General features: G+C 40.7%; 1 protein-coding gene across 1 annotated transcript in view; it reads right to left on the minus strand.

Annotated features, from left to right (window-relative positions):
• Positions 1 to 19,267, minus strand: part of LOC116720030 (protein tweety homolog 3-like) — a 35,028-nt gene extending 15,761 nt beyond the window's left edge. Inside the window, exons 1-5 of the mRNA XM_032563026.1 lie at positions 18,787 to 19,267; positions 16,280 to 16,465; positions 5,887 to 6,083; positions 634 to 745; positions 328 to 548 (exon numbers count right to left, since the gene is read on the minus strand). Coding sequence (XP_032418917.1) covers positions 328 to 548; positions 634 to 745; positions 5,887 to 6,083; positions 16,280 to 16,405 — 656 coding nt within the window. The 5' untranslated portion in view covers positions 16,406 to 16,465; positions 18,787 to 19,267. The remainder of the gene's footprint in view (positions 1 to 327; positions 549 to 633; positions 746 to 5,886; positions 6,084 to 16,279; positions 16,466 to 18,786) is intronic.
• Between the last annotated feature and the right edge of the window lie 622 nt (positions 19,268 to 19,889).

Raw genomic sequence — 19,889 nt, forward strand, 5'->3', positions numbered from 1 at the left:
AATTGAGTGCTGGAAATAGAGAGAGAAGACGGCTGTGGCAGAACTCATGGCTGGGAAAAAAGGACAGAAATCAGAGGCAGCAGAAGTCACCCTGAACATTTTGTACAGAACATTTCTGAACGTGCTTAATGTTTGTTAGTTGATAAAAAAGTAAGTCGCTCCTAAGTGCACCGACCACATCACTGAATTAAGCTCACAAACAAAGGAAGGAGGTCATAATTTTATGCCTGATTAAGGTGTGTTTTATTATTATCAATAAAGTAAATGAAGTCTTGTTGACATAGTGTTTCTTATAGGACTGGATTTCTAACTGTTTTATTTACTGACCTGTAAAAGTCAAAGGCCTCGGTTTTTTGGGCTAAGTCTTCCAGAGAGATGTCCGTGTTGGACCAGAAGGGGACGTCCACCATCAGCCTCACCAGCTCGTCCAGCTGTCCTTGCAGCTTCTGGATGATGGCCACATAGTCCGTCTGATCCTGGAAGGTTGTCTCTAACTGGGCCAAGTTCTCCTCCACTGTCTGGTTTAAGGCTTGGGTATTGTCTGACACCTAGAAACAAAATGAAATAACATTCACTCAAGTGTATTTCTATTCATATTTTAGGGTAACATATTTAGTGCTATTGTAGGCTCACCAGTTTCTCCACTCCAGAAACAGTGCGGTTGGCATGACGAAGGGAGTACGCCAGGCGACTGGCTCCATCACTTGATTCCCCGTTTCCATAGAACCCAACAGCGATTCCAGCACTGGAGGAAAAATGGGAACCAATACATGAATCTTTGACTCAAAACAAACCTTTCATACCAATAGACAAACTAAAAAAACAAAACTTCTTTTTTTTTTTTTTTTATAATTCACCTTGTGAGCAACATTACATCATCCTGAAAAACTGAAGGACAAGCTAAGTTGTTGGCTGCAGTTCATCTGCACCTTGCCTTGCCTCAACACCAGAAGGCAGCACTGAGTTCTCAGATTTCACCCTCATGCCTCAGGCAAACACAGGACTACCAGAGAGGATTCATGTACACACATGCACACTCACTCACACACACAGTCTACACAATAATTGGGTCACCAGACCACAAATAATGCGATCCCCCTGCAGGGCTCTGCCCTCAGTCATTCAGCACACAGGCTACAATATTTGGGGCTCTTCACTCATAAATACTTTATCCAACATCATGAACAATATAAAAATTTTTTTTCTATTTTCTGCTGTAGCTAATCCATTCCTCCACCATGCTGCCTCCTTTAACCCCAATATCCTTTCATACCCCCCTTATCCCAGCACCCACTGAAAGCTTGCGTGACTCTGCCCTCCTTTTGTGTGCTTTATGTACATAAGTCTACTGTACACTCTGACACTGCTGCTGTCTGCATGCAAGCACTAGACAGATTTGAAGAGATACATTACCATTGTTCAGACAATTCATTCAGGCCTATTACATATTTATTAGCTCCATTACACATCTGTCTTTACAATGCACATATCCTTATGTATCTGTTCGCCCTCTGTGCATTGTTAAACACATGAGCAGAGCCTCACCAGCCATAATGAAAAAATATGTAATGATAAAAGGAATTTATATTACCATATTCACACAGTAGTTTATACTATAAAGTATTTAATTTTAAGTTAGCTTAAACAATTTTGATTGTTTTTTTCTTCAAAATTGCAGGATTTTCGCATTTTTCCATTCAAATGCTCGGAAGCGCAGCCGGTGAGGCAGCAGCGAGCCGAGCCTCACCTGAGGTTATGCAACCTCTCGCTAACTGCCATTCTATGAGAGCATGTTCCTCCTGTCTGTACGCTGTATAAAATGGCTTAAAAAACATTTAATACATGAACTGATTTTACATTATTTAGATTATTCATATAATGAACAGTGTTTTTGTCACAAACTGTAATGTGTGTAAATGTTTCGTGTGCTGAGAAGCGATCATAAACGGCAGAGAACAGATTCCAGGTGAGACAGGCAGTTTTCCTGCCTCATGGCAGGGGGCGCTCATGATCCCAGACATTGTGACTCCACAACTGCAGAGTAAGAGACAGGGAGCTAGCGATGGATGACTACATCTCTAAACTTAAAGAGTTTTCTAAAGTGGACTTTCAAGCGAAATAGAAAATAATAAGTAAAGGAAGAAGAACTGAAACGTATGCTTCAAAGTACAAAACAGAAGGTTACCCGCTCTTTTCAAATGGAGTGGTACAAAAAAAGACTGGCTTTGTGGATGTTCTGTCAGAAATGGCCTTTTCTGCTTCCCTTGCTTTCTGTTTTGCACTTGTGGCACTGTGTGGACTCAGGTGGGATTTTGCAACTTGAAGAATTTGCAAAGAAGCCTCTCTAAACATGAGCGGTTGACCCCTCACATTCAAAGCCAGATCGCACTGAAAACATTTGGGATGTCGAGGATAGATTTGGCTTTGGACGAACAGCGGAGACTCAACATCAGTATCCATAATGTTAAGGTAAAGGAGAACCGAGAGATTTTAAAAGATCTCAATAATACAACTTGCTTCCTCACCAAACAGCAACTAGCATTTCGTGGAAATGATGAGAGCATGGGTTATGCTAATCATGGCAACTATGTTGAACCTTTGCATGTCTTTGCGGAGAAAGATGACAGGCTAGCAAGACATTTGCAGACATCTACTGTATTTTCTGGCTTGTCCACCAGAATACAGAATGATTTAATTGAAGTAGTCGGTGAGGTAATTAGAAATGATATTAAAAAGGACATTAGTGCAGCCCCATTTGTTGCTGTAGAAGTAGATGAGACCACAGATGTCTCAGATCTCTGTCATATTTCGCTATGTGGCCAAAACCGAAGCAGGTTTTGAGGTGAAGGAGGCGATTTTGGGCTTCGATGATGTGAGTGAGGACAGACGCGCTCCTGTCGTAGCGGAGTATGTCCTGAGAGTGTTGGAGAAATATGGCTGTGTTGATAAGCTTGTAGCTCAGACATATAATGGGGCAGCTATAATGGCATCAGAGTTTAATGGAGTGCAGGCTAAAATTAAAGAAAAGGTGCCCGAGGCCATGTTTACCCACTGTTACGTTTACCCACTGTTATGCACACAAGCTGAACCTGGTGCTATTGCATTCGTCAAATTGCATGCCAGTGTGCCGCGCGTTTTTCAAAATGGCTGAATGACTAGGGACGTTTTCCAGCAAGTCCACAAAGCACATTCACTTATTGGATAGTGTTGTCAAGCGCCGTTTACCCAGAGCAGCGCCTACAAGGTGGAATTCTAATTCTAGGCTGCTGCAGATAGTAAGCATGTACCAAAATGATCTGCGTGCTGTGTTTCATATCGTTATGGAAAATCCAAATAGCTGAGATAATGACACGCTGATGATGGCAGCAGGATACGATCGGTGGCTGTCAAAAGCATCGACATGCTTCCTGATTACTGCATATGAGGGCATTTTCAATGAAACCGACGCACTTTTCAGAGTGCCGCAAAACAAAGCGATGGACATGGAATACTGTCTTGCATGCATCCGCGACACAGTTTCAGTTATCGAGGACATAAGACTGGAGTTTGACAGTTTCTACGACCGATTTGAGCAGAAATGCGGCGCACTTGCTTTGACAGAGTCTGGAGACAGTCGGTTAGAGATGAATGGAGACGCGTGTTGTGTAACATTGTTGACGACATCAGCAATCAAATGAAGGCTAGGTTTAACCATTTCGATGAACTTGCTTTCCTCGGTTTGGTGGATTGCGCAAAATTCAGTGAAATGTCACAACATTTTGATGACGCAAAACTGCAGAGCCTGTCAAAGTATGCCAAGTTCTTTGACTTTGTCAGACTAAAGGCCGATCTCATTGGACTGTATAGCTCAAAAACGATAAGGGATGAATGTAAATCTCCTGGACAGCTTCTTAACTTTTTGGCCAAGAAGGATCTTATTGCAACTGTTCCTGAGGCGACAAAGTTGCTCCAACTAGTTCTCACTGTGCCAGCTACCACAGTGTCAGTGGAGCTCCTTCTCAGCATTGAAAAGACTCAAAACATACAGCCGGGACAGGACCGATCAAGGAAGGCTTTCTTCCCTGGCAGTGATCTCTAAAGAGAAAGAGAGACTTTTAAAACTGAAGAAAAATAAAGAGGACTTTTGCCAGGAAGTGACGGATGTTTTTGTGCAGAAGGAGCGGCGCATGGACTTCATTTATAAGTAACGGTAAGACGGCTTGGTCCTCGAAGGCAGGGCTAGGTCCACACAGGAGGTTTGCAAGCTGAATGGTTGGAGGTTAAAGGATTTCTCAGAAATGCATTTAAGAATCAAGCCAACACTCCAGGTATGTTTTTGATGAGATAACATTATAGCAGGATGTACTGTAAATCTCAAAAAAGTATATTTGACATAACACTGCCCGTTTAATTGCTTCCTATTGCTGTATATGTTTTAATCTCACCCTTTCTATCTTTTGCAGTCCAGTAAGAACACACTGGAAAACAACTGAAAAAAGTCCACATGTTGTTGACCCAGAGCCAAAAATAAGATTAAGACAAAGACTCACAAGCACACACATGTGGGCAAAAAAAAACAAAAAACAAACAAATGCAGTAAATCTAAATTCGATTCTCAGTTAGGATATCGAGAAAAATCACAAAGTATTCAAAATCTATAAAGATCTCTCTCCCTCTGCCACACACAGGTACACAGAAAGCTTACATGACTGTATAATTCATTTCTCATCTCTGCATCAAATCTGCTGCTGTCTCCATGGCAACCTTTCTCAGCCAGGGAGAGGGCCGAAATGGAGAGATAAAATAAATAAAGGCTGAAAGAGATGGAGAAGCGGGAAGGGAGGAAAAGTCTCGAGCTTAGAAGCAGAGAGGAGATGACAGTAACTAAAAGAGGAAATAATTCACATTCATAAACTGTCCAGTATCCTTGTCTGCACCATTGTTTGCTAATTTGTTGTCTTTTCATCTCTTCCTTGTCACTGTAGCTGTTCTCTCGTTTTTCCTTATCTGTTTGGTTTCTCTGCTTTATCGCTTCTACCTAATAACAAAGAGCTTAAAAGAACAACACATTTGTAACCATGGAAAACTATTCAGGAAGAAATTGTGCCACTTGCAAGATTAACTATAACTCTGGTCACATTCTTACGTTTGTTGAAGACTTTAATTACGGTTTCCTTTGATTTTCTTCCCCATTTGTCATCGTCTGTGGCTCTCTGTTTTATTTTGGCTCCATGTTCTACACCTTTTCTTGTTCTTCTCAGTGATTAATGTGGCAAATATTGTCTCCAAAAAATAAGAATGTTTGTTAGAGCTTGGATCTTGTGGGTGAGATACTTAAACTCCTCCACTTTGGGCAGGACGTCTTCTAAATGTTTTAAGTATTTAAGGCCACTCTTAATCGATTAGTAAATAAGGTATGTTTTTCTAAATGTTTAATATCAAGTTGTATTTCAGTCCTATTCTTACTTTTCGGCTGTTTGCTTTTTGTTCTTTTTCTTCCTTTATTATGGAAGAAAACTCGTTTACATACTTTGAAGTTGGTACTGAATATAGATGAGATGAAAGCAATGGTTTTGTGCTTTTGTAGACAATTTCTATATCTGAATAGATATAGATAACTAATTATTGCACAACCTAGCTGAGGGTTAAAATATTTATTAGCAAAATTTCATTGGTCAGACTATTGCACACTTCAGCCTCATTTAATTCACACTTTGACCACAAAATGTTATATCTAGTGTGAGAGGCATATATATTAACTAACATTTGAATTATTAATACGTCCCCTTGGTGTAGTCTCAGTGAAAGCGGTATAAAGCTAATTAGCGTTACTAGTCCATAGGAGGATAAGCCTACTCAAACAGATATTTCAGGGAAAAAACAAGCTCCAGTCGTTTAGCCTCTCACCTGCAGACGAGCGTGGCAATGATGACGCACCAAGCGGTGCAGCAGCAGTCTGCACTGGGCTGCTGGGAGCGAGAATGGGAGTGTGAGGAGTCTTCCTTCTTGCATCTTCGGCAGCAAAGCCAGAAGGAGTAGATGAGGAGGAAAATGAGGTCCAGGCCCAAACACAGCACGGCCATAGCACCGATGAGCAAAATAGACTAAAGAGAAGGAGGAGAAAGAAAGAAATTATTGGCTAATGCAGTTAGCACATATAAGAATCCTGTTCCAGATTTATCACAGGAAAGAGGACAATTTTGGATGTGGGTATTGAATACATGAAGCCTGTCAGCGAATATAAGCAGAAACATTACACACTTCATATAATTTGAAGAAATTAATGCTAATCTACAGTATATGCAGCAGTAAACTATGACTGGAAACTCCACTAAGAAAAAGAAAAGAAACCCATACTCTCAACAGAACGGACCATGCCGACATCCAGAGCCAACATAGCTAACTGAGAGTGGCCAGGATGCTGTAAGCCAACAACACAGGCTGTGCAGATGTCAACAAAAACTGATTCAAAAACATTCAAAGGCAACATATCGACCCTCATGAAAGACGAGTTAACGCATCTAACAAATGACATACACCAGAGGTTTAAGAGAACTGCTCAAATTGAAGAGCAACATAAGAATCACGGAGCTCTAAATATTTCAAACTGTTTCTGTGTTTGTCTTACTTTCAAAAACCCAAATTAAATACAGTGCAAAAGAAGTAGCCTAAAATGAGAACAGTTGTAACAGTTCTCCTGTTAGAGCAACAGTGGTCCCATTACATTAACAGTTGTCCTGTTACAGTAACAGTTACCCTGTTACAGTAACAGTTGTCCTGGATTCTGTGTGTAATAACTCTTGCAGCTCTTGCTCCAGCTGCAGTCCGCTGCTTGTGAATCTCCCTGAAATGTTGGAGTGGGCTTTGCTTTACTGTTTGCTGTTATCCCTGTTGCTAGTGCACATTTCCCCCCTACATTTTTTTCTTGCCACTTAAGTTTTTATTACAATGCTTGGATAAACAAAAACTGTGACGAGACTGCCACCTAATTCACACTACATCCGGCTCTGCTGCTCAATAAATTTCCACTGCTTTTGTCGGTTCTCTGAGGTTGCACAGCAGTCCTCAGAACATAATGTAAATGAGGGGTTTATGGCTGCACATTCATCAAAAAACTAAAATCTCAATATTGATACATCAGGCTGGAAGCACACATGCTCCACTTTTTCACCAAATCTTGGCCTGATACACAAAGTCCACAAAAGAATTCAACGTTCCACACTGGTCTTTACCACTGGGAAGAGGAGCATTTAGGATGTGGATACACAACGCAGGAAGTCTGTTAACTGATATGGGCAGAAAGCAGATCCACAGGCAGGCCACATAACTGAGCAGAGAAATGCACAAACAAGTGGAGTTCCTCTCTTCAGCCGTTTATAGTTTGGAAATTGTGGTTATCTAGTGAATGTTTGATGCATACAAAACATAAGCAGCACATAATGATGCATTGTACTGCATTTATACCTCATCAAATAATCACACCTCCATGGAGGGAAAGGAAGTGAAGCTGTTCAAGAGCTGCATGAGATAAATGCCAACCGCACAGATCACTCAACCTCCAAAAGCTTTGAAGTGAAGAACAAAGTAGTGGAGACTGCCCCATTACAGTAACAACTGTCCCAGAGAGAAGTGAGTTTAGAAGACAAAGGACACATGGAAGTATATGTGAAAAGAGGTGCTGTAATCTTTTTTATGCTCATCAATATACTGATATGCTAATTTTCCTGTCCCTTCTGGAGTTGCCAATGCAGGGCAAGGCCATGCAGACACAGGAGGGTTCTAACATTTCATCTGAGAGACTACTTACAGCAGACAAAGATCTCCTGCATCATCATCCTGAAACGGCAGCAATGCAATTGTAGGGCCCCCCAGAGAGTAACACAATCTGACAATGTCTTCAAGATATTCCTAGAGTTTCCTGCAATTCCAGAGTCTGGAAGGCTTTTTGTATTGACTGTAAATTTCTCCAGTCTGAAAGAAGTTAACTTCCACACCAGGTTTAATAGGCTGGGAGTCATATTCATGTTTATATGAACAACGCTAACACATGTATAGGTGATGGCAGGTGTAATCTCTACAACATGGTAAATATGCATTGTTCCATCATCATAGCTTTTGTTAATGAACACTAAAGTACTGATAGCACAGCTTGTTGCTAACATTATTAATTTTTACTAACTAGTTTTGTTCACCCTTGGTTTACTGACTCTACTCTGCCAGGTTGAAGACGATGACCAGGGTAGATCAGGAAAAGACCCTGATGGGACAGGAGAAGGAACATGTCTGCCTCTGGTATTATCCTGGGTTATCATCTTGGGCTTTGGCAACGCTATGCTTAGCACCAGCTACGCACTGTTGTGCTTCTTAAGTCTAAAACGCAATTATAATATAACGAACAAAACTAATAAAGCTTTCACAGAACTAAACAGAAATGTTATACTTCTTAATCTTTTTTTAAAAACACAACATTCCATACTTGGGCTTAACTCTTTAAAATTTAACATTAAGTAACCACGAACCTTAAATTTTAATTAAAACCTCAGTGGCGACCAACTCTCTGCAACAGCCTCATCCTCCTCTCAGTCAGTTTGACAGTGCCTAGATTAACTGTGGGGCTGACAAACTGTCAGAGCAGATTAGGCGAGGCTCAATTAGATGCTAATAAGCATGGTGAGCTTGGCTATAAATGAGTCTGCCCACTTTGATGTCACCATGTGAGAGTGAGCATTAACCCTACCAGAGGTCAGCTTGCCAGGTGGAGGAGGGGCCAGCACAGCAAACACCAAGGCACAGTGATCTACTTTCAATCTGTCCAAGTGAAGTGTGTGTGTGCGTGTGTTGCTGACAAGATCAATCACTTCCACGTCTGTGAGTCTTCCTTGCTCTGCCAGACTGTGCGTGTGTTATCATGTGTAGATTGGACTCATGCAGGACCTGTACACAACTTTTTCCACCCCTAGGCAGTGACTGACCTCAAGCGTATTCTGGCTGTATTTAGTTCTTCTGTAAGTTCAAAGAACAGCCACATTCAGGATTTAAAAGAAAGTCTTTTGTCTGTCCTTTTCAAAGAGCAATGAGATAATTTCTACCACTATGTAAACTGTAGCCTACAAGCTAAAACTATAATTACTGACTTTGCTCTCCACAGCTGGGAATATGTGTTATTTTGGATCACATGGTTCCACTTTAATGATCTGCAGCTGTTAAACTGTAGCTGACTGTGCAATTCAAACAGATGAACGCAAACGCAGAAGCGTAGATGCAGGGCCTGTGTGCTGTAGCTTCACCAGCCTCTGGATAACAGCTCCTATTTCAGCACTCCAAGAATAAAAAGATGTGAAACGTTATTTTAGACTAATGTTTCATCACCATGAAATGCTGAGGACATTCAGTGCGTTGCAAAAATAAACCACGCCCAGCAGAAGCAGGTTTATGCTGTGGGGCTGCTGTTGTCCAGCAGGTAAGAACTGATGGGATAATGGATGGAACTAAAAACAGGGCAAAAAAGGAAAAACCTGTTAGAGGAACAAAAAACTATCAAACAAAAAAAAAAAAAACAAGAGACAGGTGAGTGATGGGAAGTTATCCTGCTTTAATTCAGAGTGTAACATTTCATGTACGTATGTTCATGACCTATCATGAGCTATGATCATATAGGCTAAGAAATCATGGTAAATTCAAAAAGCATAAAAAGTAAAGACACATTTTTTTTAAAAATCACAACGGTTCAGTCAAGGTCCAGACTTAAATTCAATTGAGGATCTATGAATAAACACTAAAATGGCTGTTTTCTCACTTTATATCCAAAATGGTTGACTGTGCTATTTAGCAAACAATATGGAGGATAAATTCAGTCTCAGCACAAGCAAAACTGTTAGAGAAATACTTCAATAACCTGCAACATAACTATACACTCAGAATACACTTTATAGAAAATTCTTATTTAAAAAAATGAAGAAAAACATGTTTCTTTTCAATTCATAACTACTTTGTTGTAGTCAGTCAAATAAGATCACAGGAAAATACATTGAAATTCGTGAAAAAGTTCAAGGGGTTTGGATTTTTTTTTTTCCAACATGGAGCATAAAGTAAAAGTGTGAAGGAAACCAAATGAAACTGAGTGGACCAGAAAGAAAAGAACCTACACTGAAGACGTTCTCTGTTCATTTAGAATGTGTCATGTTGTAATATGGCGATGGATGCGGTGGACAGAGGCCACTCTGTAGGCCTTTGTTTGAGTGCTGAGTGGATGCATGAAAACCTTTGAGAAAGATATACTGAGGCTCTCTAAGGGCTGGCCCCAGTGAAAAAGTAAAAGAAAAAAAGATAATGAAAGAAAGCATCCTTTCAACTGCCACACCGCCACACTCTCTCCCCCAGTCCGGTCCCCCCTTCTTCTTCGTCTTCTCACACTCTTTCCCTCCCACAGCCTAACCAAAATTAGCAACTTCACCCTGTGAAAAACACACAGACCCTGAGGGAACCGAGCGACCCCACATCAATAAACAACACAAAGAGACACATAGGCTGTGACACAGAAGACCATCTTACTGTAAGTAAGCATATAGCTTACTGTACCACACACACAAAAAAAAGCTCGGGCATACAGTCACGGTGCTCACTGACATGGAAACAGCCTCATCTGCTGAAATATGTCAGTATGTAATTAGTCTGAAAAGGGGGTCCTTAAAATTCCAGTGGGTACACACAGGGACCCAAACATGCACAAAGGCCCTTAGTTAAACACTGAATAGCTCACAGGAAGTGGCTGTTTGGCAACTTAGCAGCACCTCCCATGGCTCATCAAGTCTCCTCTCATCTCAAGCTAGTCTTTTTTATCTTGTTTTTCATTCCTCCTCCTCTGCCTGTGTTTCCCTCCAGTTCTCATCTTCCCCCCCTTGTTCATGACTGTGGGTGCCTTCTCACTCTGAGCTCTTGAACTTCCACGCCCCCACTCCCCTCCTCCTCTCTTTTCAGTGCATGCAAGCAATCTGCACTGAGGGTAAATGCAGCAACTGAAATGGGTGCTTCTAAATGACGCGTCACAGTTTTGTGGGAGCTGCCAAGGCTAAACGACCTGGTGCAGAGACCTGGTAGTCACCTTATTCAGGAATTATAAGGGAAGGGAGTAAAATCAAACATGAGCCTTAGATTTTTCCATTCCCATGGCGGCGCCCTGTATGGCTGTGGCTGCTTTGGCTCTTGGTAACACAGACAATTTGTTGGTTAGGTCACTATTTTCTGTTGCAACATCATCTGGACGCCATAAATTTGGAGACACGGACCACTCTACAAAGCTCTGGTCTACTAAGCCAGTTGGATCACTTAGATCAAGCTACGTACACAGCAGCAGAATCTTCCAACAGCCCAGGCCCACGGAGACACCGGAAGGCCTGGGCCCTCCGGTGTCTTAAGAGAAAAAATAAAAATAAAAGCTTTCTGACTGAAAACAAAAGTTTTCTGTCTTAAGAGAAAACAAAAGTGTTGGTGTCATGTTGGACTTACAGCTGAGCTAGAAGCTAACCCTTTCCAATTGCAGTTCCCCTCTATCTTGCTTGCGAACATACGCTCCTTTGAAAGCAAAATGGACAACCTGAAACTGGATTTAACCACCAAAAAGGGAAACAAGAAACTGCTGCATTCTTATTTTCTGTGAGATGTTGTTAAACTCATCTGTCTGATAATGCCATCAGCCTGGATGGGCTAACATGAGTCATGCTCTTGCTGGTAAATCCCAGGGTGGTGCATTTACATTAACAACAGAAGGTGTAACAACGCCTCCCTGGTCTCCAGTCATTGCTCTGTGGACAATAAGTTCAGAATTGTGGGGTGCAGACCTTTCTACCTGCCCGGGGAATTCACCACTGTTATCATTGTTGCTGTCTACACCCCTCCTCCCCAATCCCTGCACTAACACCTAGAAAGCATTGAGTACTCTCTTAACATACCGGGAGGGTGTTTTTATTGTTGCTGGAGACTTTAACCAGGATAACATGAATAATGTTCTTCCAAGAAGGCCTTCAGACCAGCTCCCTGCCCCCATCTCGGCTCTTCAGATCATCTTTCGGTTATGCTGGCTCACCAAAGAAAAGAATGTGGTGAAGAAGGTGAGAGTATGTCTTGAGGGAGCTATGTCTGCACTGCAGGACTGTTTTAAGTGCACATACTGGGGCATGTTCAGAAAGGTCGCTACACATAACCAACACAGTATGTGGCATCTGTATCAGACTACATCCAGAGACGTACGGAGAAGGTTACACCAACACAGACAATACTCACGGGGCAACCAAAAGTTGTATTCAATACTTCAAATCTGGTGATGCGGCCGTACTTAGATCAGTGACGGCCAATCTAAACCATACCATCAGGACGGCAAAACATGACATCCAAGGTTTCTTTCATAATCCCAGCAGCACCAGACAACTATGGCAGGGCATCCAGTCTACCATCAGATTGCTCACCACCAACAATACCCCTACTAAGACTGTCTGAAAATGCTAAGTTATATATTATTAACAATATATTATTATTGTACATTTATGTATTTATAGGCACACTTGTGATTTTTCTCTTTGTTTTGTTTTTCTCTGTTTGCTCCGGCAGCCAAGAGACGACATTTCATTACTAATTTCACTACTGCACTTTGTGCAACAACAATAAAATAAGTCTAAGGTGTGAGATAAAGCTGCTCTCTAAAGCAGTTTTGTCGACTTCCTCAATGAATAGTTGAAAAGTACTAATTCCCTTTTATTCACGTTACTAATTATAGGAGCTCCTTCCTATTAATCCATAAATTTTTAATCTAATAATATGTGAAAATTTGTAAAATGCAAAGGAAAGAAAGGGAAAGAAAGGAAGAAGGTCAACTTCGTTATCAATACTGCTACGAGTTTATTGAGCAAAAGTTATGTCAATGCATTTAGATGTTGAGAGTTCATAATACAGTCCTTTTTGTCACATCCCTTGCACAATTAAGGTTCAAATGAGATTTTGAAGCTACTCATATTTAAACAAAAAAATCCATAAAAAAAAGAAAATACAGCCTCTTATCAGCTTAACTCTTTAATTTGAGTTCTGAATTTTTGCATCAGTTTTTGAAGTCTACATACTTCATTGTCCCTTAAGTCATCAGAAGTCCTTTGTCTGATTAACTATTTAAGGATTCAAGAATTTTTTTTATTGTCATACAAGAGTTGCTTGTTTGTGATATGAAATTAGATCTGAGGCAGGACTCAGGTACTTAGCTCAGTCAACAACCAGTTTTCTTTTAGGAAAACAAAAAATGATCTATAGTAACATTCTGTTTTCCTTTAGTTACTCCACAAAACTTATAATTAGTTGTAGTCCAGGGGAGCTCAAGTCCAGTCCTCGAGAGCTACCATCCTGCAACTCTCAGATGCTTCCCTGCTCTAACACACCTGAATCAAATGAATGGCTCGTTAGCAGGTCTGTTGGAGTAAGGATGAATCTAAACTAAAAGTAGCTCTGGAGGACTGGACTTGAGCACCCTTGTTGTAGACAGTAACTGATCATCAGGAATAGAGGAACCAGAAGATTATCTATCACTTTCTGAATCGGTTAAAGCATCTGATTCACTTTCTCTTCCACTTTTATCTTTTTGCATCTGTTTAGGTTTTAGACCCAAACACCTCGTAGTTTCTGTTGTTGTCAAAATAGTGTAATCAAAGCCATCAACCTTAAATTTCATCACTATGCCCAGTTCCACATAATCATTTCTTAGAATCATAAACACTGTCTTCTGTGTTTCAACTTTGCTGATTTGCTTTCATTGCTGGCGTGATCTGACCATGACGTTTCAATTCCAATTCCATCATTGCTGATAAAAGGTGGCAAATTAGACAAGGAAATTTTTTATGAAGGGTTTATCAGGTTGAAAATGGTAGTTTGTGTATTTCTCAAAGCAAAACCCCTCTCAACTACGCTCTTCACCTTGTCAATAGAGACCAAAACCATAACCACTGCAATACTCATCCTGAGCGCTGCCTTCACTCTTTCACATCCGACAAACCACAGCAGTCAAACCACAACCGAAATATCCACATCAACTGGTATTTTAATACCATGCTGATGGTCAAGGCTCCTAAAGCCTTCGACCGTAACTTCCCCCAGCCATCGCACAAAGCCGAAAAAACCACCAATGAAACACCAGTGAAAGAAGAATGTGTTAAACTGTGAAAAAAGTTTAATACTGTAAAAAGTGAAGTTCAAAGCTGTAGAAAACTTCCCACTCGTTCTCCTCTCCACGCATGCAGCAGACGCTCAGTCATGCGCATACAAAAGAAAGATTGATTCGGTTTTCTTTAAGAAAGGATTAAAAGGAATTACAAACGGAAATTAAAACAGTGAAAAAAGGAAGGAAAGAAAGGAAGGCTTTGGTGACAAAAACAAAAAAAAACAATGGCAGGGAAGAATGCCATTGTTTTCTTCCAACAAAAGGAAGCACGGATTAAATAAAGAAAGACAGGAACGAACAAGAGAATAACCATTAGAATGGAGGAAGACAGAAATTAAATGTCAGAAAGAAATAAAGATAAAGAAGGGTTAAATGGAAGAAATGAAGGAAAACTGGTCGTTGATGTGGTCAGTTTAGTGTAAACCATTTGGTAAATGGTTGAATTAAAAACTGAAACAACAATGTTTTTAATTTCTTGTAGAAAAAAAATACAACATTTTATTTTGCCTGTATGTATTTATACTTTTAATGACTTTGAGATCCAAGACGTGGATACAAACAGCTGGTCAAGAACAGGATGCTGGAGTAGGACAAGAGTGGAGCGAGCAGGAGGAGCACCGAGCGTCCCAAGAAAGAACTTTTCAGAGAACATATGACAGGTATGAAAGATCACCGTCTGATTATTGCTGCAGAGAGTCTGATGCCCTCACATCAGTCTCAATGAGAGCAATGGATGCTGGAAAGAATATAACGACAGTTTATGAAACACTCACATCCACCACTGTTGTGACCCCCATTAAAATTGACTTTCAAAAGGATTTAAATTGTCTTTGTTGTCAAAATAATATTTAAAATACATTGAAATAGTACTTTTCTTCTCTTGCTGTCACTCCTTACATTACAGTATTTATTTTCTTGATCCCTCTTGCCCAGTCTTCTTCTGTCTCTGTAGCAGGCAGGCAGTGCAGCAAGCCGACTGCAGGGGAGCAGGAAGGGGAAAGGGTTAAAACTCAAAGCTACGGGAAAACATCATTTCAATAATTTATGAATTTTTAAAATATTTCTTATTTATTCAATGTGTGGACAAAAAATATCTAAGTTTTCTTTTTTTCTGGCAGAAGAGATGGGGGGGCCTGACCAACTAGCTAATTTCCCTAAAATGTAACATGAATATAGAATGAAATATGGAATTGAAACACTAGACGATAGGTCAAACCACTAACCTGGTTATATCAAACAGTTTGCCAGAAGAAATTCTAAAAAGCATTGAATTAAATTAAAATATACTTACTCCAGGACGGATGAGAGCTCCAGCGAGAAACAAGATGGCGATGAAATGTTCTGAAAGTGTTTTGAAGAGTGTACCATGTGACCATGACGTCACATTGTGATGCCTGCCTCACAGCTGCATCTCATTTTCTTAAGTTTAAAGAATGTATTACTTCTGTTTTTGAAGTTGAAGTTCACGTAACATTTTATTAAATTGAATTTGATTATGTGTTCAGTTAACTTGATTACATCAGCCCAGCTGACTAAAACTACTTGTTACAGTGTGTAAACTTCTGAAGTCAAAGAAAGTTACAAGATATCCCCCCCACACACACACACAAAGAAAATATTCTAAGTATTCTGATCAGTAGTAAATAACAATTTTGGTAATTCTGACTAAACAAGAGAAGTCTTGTCTGATTTAACTTCAGACAATCTGTTTATTAGGTGCGTATAAACAGATACGCCACCTATCGTATCTGTGGCGTATCAGATACGCCACAGTATCACATTGAATGTGATTTCAATTGCACATCCAGTGAGGAATGAGACTATTCCATTAATAAAGAAATTGTTTTGCACTTATGTATCGATCCAAATGGTTGAGTGGTAACAGCTTCAGAGGCCAGCTTCATGGACATTTAATTCATTTCCTTTCAGGAAGCGCTGATCAATGCAGAGGGAACCCACAACCCCACACACGAGAAGACCCACAGAAACCACTCAGCCAGTCGGCTGTAATTTCCCGTGACAGGAGGCGGGACGATAACATGACCCAACGTGCTACACAACAAAACAAGAGTGTGAAGTAATTAGTATCTTGTATTTTCTCCTCACCTTCTGATACTCTGAGTCCTCTGGTCTGAAGTCACTGCTCACCATTTGAAATTCCAGGTTAAAGTGAGGTAACCGGTGAAGCAGATTCACCCACCAAGGTGGAGAGTAGTTGACCACGGCCGCCATCCTGATGCAGCTGCCTGCAGACTGCGACTTCGCTCTGCAGCCTGATTCTTCACTGGGACGCTGCAGAACATGTCAGAGTTTACACAGCAGCAAAACACAGTGGTTAGTCTCATTCTAAGAAATGTGTCTCAAGTAAATTTCGCTGCTAAAAACGATCTTCTGCAGAAATCTAAAAGCAACAATCAGGCATAACATTATGACCATCTGCATAGTAGTGTGTTAGTTCTCCTATTTGCTGCCAAAACAAACGCTGCCCCTTTGCATAAACTCCTCTAGACACCTGAAGGTGTGCTGTGGTATCTGGCAAAAAGTTCTGTGAGTTGTACTGTGGGGACGGCGTGGATCAGAGCTGTTTGTCCAGCACATCCCACAGACAGTAAATCTGTCTGAGATCTGGGATGTTTTGAGGCCAAAATTGTTGTTGTGTTCTTTACAGCTTTGCTGAACAAAAGTTTAAGATGGGGAACATTTTGTGATAGAGAAACATTTTTCTGTTGAAACTGGGCACAACCATCAGAGAGCACATCTTTAATGAAATAGTGTATGTGGTTTACAACAATGTTCAGGTGTGTTGTACATATCAAGGGAGTCCTACCATAATACTGTGTGTCTGCCTTTTATTTTTAAAAGCATAAGAAAACACTGATTTATTCAAATGCTTCATTGTCTTTGGCCTGCTGGTTGCCCAACACTGAAAGTGAAACTGACATAATTGCTTACTTTGTGATATATTCAGCAAAATTAACATCCGCTCATTTGAATTAGAAAATTCCAATTTAAATTCCATGCAACTTGTTGGTTCTTAATAAATGGTAAAACAAAAACAAAACAAATAAATTCTACACTTCATTTTGACACATACAACTCACAGCTGGATAAAAGTAATTAATTTCCTCACTGGTTAGACGTTAGACCCATGCGGCTTGTGTTTTTTTCTTAACACCAGCCTACCTCGCAAGAGTCAGTGTGACGGAAGCTTCAATTCTACATTGATGGTGTGATGATAACATAACATGTTGACAACGTTCAAAGCAGGACATTGAACATCTATAGCATCACACTGCTTTTGGGAGCTTTGTTGCCTTCTCATACTGCATAATAAGGCCACATGTTCCCCAAGTAATCAACACACAAGTATCCAGTCATCCAGGACACAAAAGAAAATGTGACTCTGCAGAAAAGGCCCCCCTTCTTCCACAGCGAGGCCCAGTTCTGATGCTCGCATGTACCTTACTGACTCTCTGGGCGGTGGGCAGAGCTTGGCTTGGGCAGCACGACTGGTTTACAGCCGTTAATAAACTGCAATGCCAGGGTATCACTGATGCTTTTCTACCAGAAGCAACGTTCGCTTATTCAGGTATTTTAGCTACAAAATCTCAAAGCAATGTTCTGTCCATAGATGCTCACCACTGCAGAACAGGAACACCCAACAAGAGCTGCAGCATTGGAGATGCTCTGACCCGCTTATTTACCCCTGTTCAATTTGTTGCACTCACCTATATCTCCTATTTCTAACACACTCACTCTAAGGACAAAATGTTCACCATTATATCCCACCATAATCAAGGTTACTTGCACCACACATCAGTGGTCATAATGTTATGCACGATTGGTGTGTGATTACCTCATCACACAGGGGATATGGAAAAGCATGCCCAATATGAAGTATATTCTGACCAGATAACGTCAGTCTACTGTAACAGTAGCTGCTTCACTGTCAGGAACAAATGTTGAGTTTTCAAGAAGAGTCGCGTGCAATAATGAGCCTGTGTGGCTAAAATAATGCATTTTGACATTTTACTTGCGTTCGATGAAAGCCACATAAGTGATGATGAAATGGATGACTGTGGTGTATGCTGGGTTTCTGCCTGATATATTATGCAGCAACACAGTCACAACGGAGGGGAATCTCTTTCTGATACGGTAAATGTAGAGAAATGCGTCACTGAAGGTCCGTGAAAGACAACATTCTTGGGGAAATCTTCTACATTTTGTGTGGCAAAATGATGGTTGGCGTTTCTCCCGCATCACCCAGTTTGCACCCGTGGTGCAAATCACAGGCTCCGTGGCATAAATCAGGAGAAATGGCCGTTAAACGCGGCCCGACGCACTTCCACATCAAGTACATTGTAGCAAACACATGTAGGTCAGTTCAGCAGAGGAAATACTGTCATGAGGTTATTTATTGTCCCAGTCGATGAGACAAAAAAAAAGAGAAAAAAAAAAGGTTGGAAACCCCGGATTAGCTGGCTTCTTCCTGCTTTGTGATTATTAAAACTACCGCAATGACTGAGCCGTCAAAGCAAAGATGAGGAGAAAAATGCAGCAAATAATGAATTTGCTGGCATGTCTGAGTGTGGGTGAACAGGAATACCACCTACCTAGTGAAGCACAAGCGGGCGCAGAATCTCGTTCAGCAGCTTTATTCCTTCTTTCCAGGAGACCAGAGCGGCGTGTTCCTCACCTTTTGTCTTCCCGATCCCGTGATAGCGGAGCTGGATGCGAAGGCTACAAGCTGCTGCGGCATCAACGCGGCTGGACCGAGCTAGCTGCGACGAGCCAGTCGGCTATAGTCCCGACCGCATCGAAAAGAACACAAAAACCTGCACGCATTTCCCCCCCCCCGAAAAAACACCACCGCTTCGACTGTCCTCCACTGTGGCAGATTAGGGGTTAAACTATTTGACACAAAAGCTTAGCTATGTGGTCATGTATTTATTTATTTAACAGTTTGCCGATGCCGTAGCTGTCTTTGCTTCCACGACGAGGGTCGGTTCGGTACATTTAGCGCTTATATTGTTGGAGCATGAAGCAAACACGGTCTGTAGAAATCCCCGGAGGATGGGGCTTTGCGGCAAGCTTTGCCACTCTGAACGTCTCTCCATGTGATGAGTAAATGCGCAAAAATGGCTCCCCCTGACGTTGAAACGGTGGTAGTACAGGCTATAGCACAGCGTGTAGAATAATGGATGAATGGATGCTAAAAAATATAGCTAAATAACTTAGAATTTTATCATCATTTCAGGAACTTTTATCACAAGGTAACACTAACACATTATATAGATTAATTGTCTGATGGGTGATGGATGTTTGAAAGCTTTTATTTCTGTTAATTATGATTATTTTCTACTCACAATTAATAAAAACATATTTAGAAATAAAATATTATATCAGACTAATACAAACCCTTTCTAAAAACAGAATTAATGAAAAGTGTCTTTACTATCTGCTTAAAGTTATTTTCAAGAGGTACTTATAATCTGACAAGACTGATTGGGAAGTTACAATAATAGTGTAACTTCTTGAGTATGATGGCAGAAATCAGTATTGCGATTATTCACTCTCTTGGATTTTTTACCGTTTTGATTGACTTTACAAACCAGTCATGATAAACAAAATGTGTGTTTGTTTGTTTTTTTTTTTACAAAACAACTGCAAACACCTTTTAATGCCAATATGACAATGGATTTAGAATAAATAAAGT

Source organism: Xiphophorus hellerii, chromosome 5 (assembly GCF_003331165.1).
Source record: "Xiphophorus hellerii strain 12219 chromosome 5, Xiphophorus_hellerii-4.1, whole genome shotgun sequence".
Lineage (NCBI taxonomy): Eukaryota > Metazoa > Chordata > Actinopteri > Cyprinodontiformes > Poeciliidae > Xiphophorus > Xiphophorus hellerii.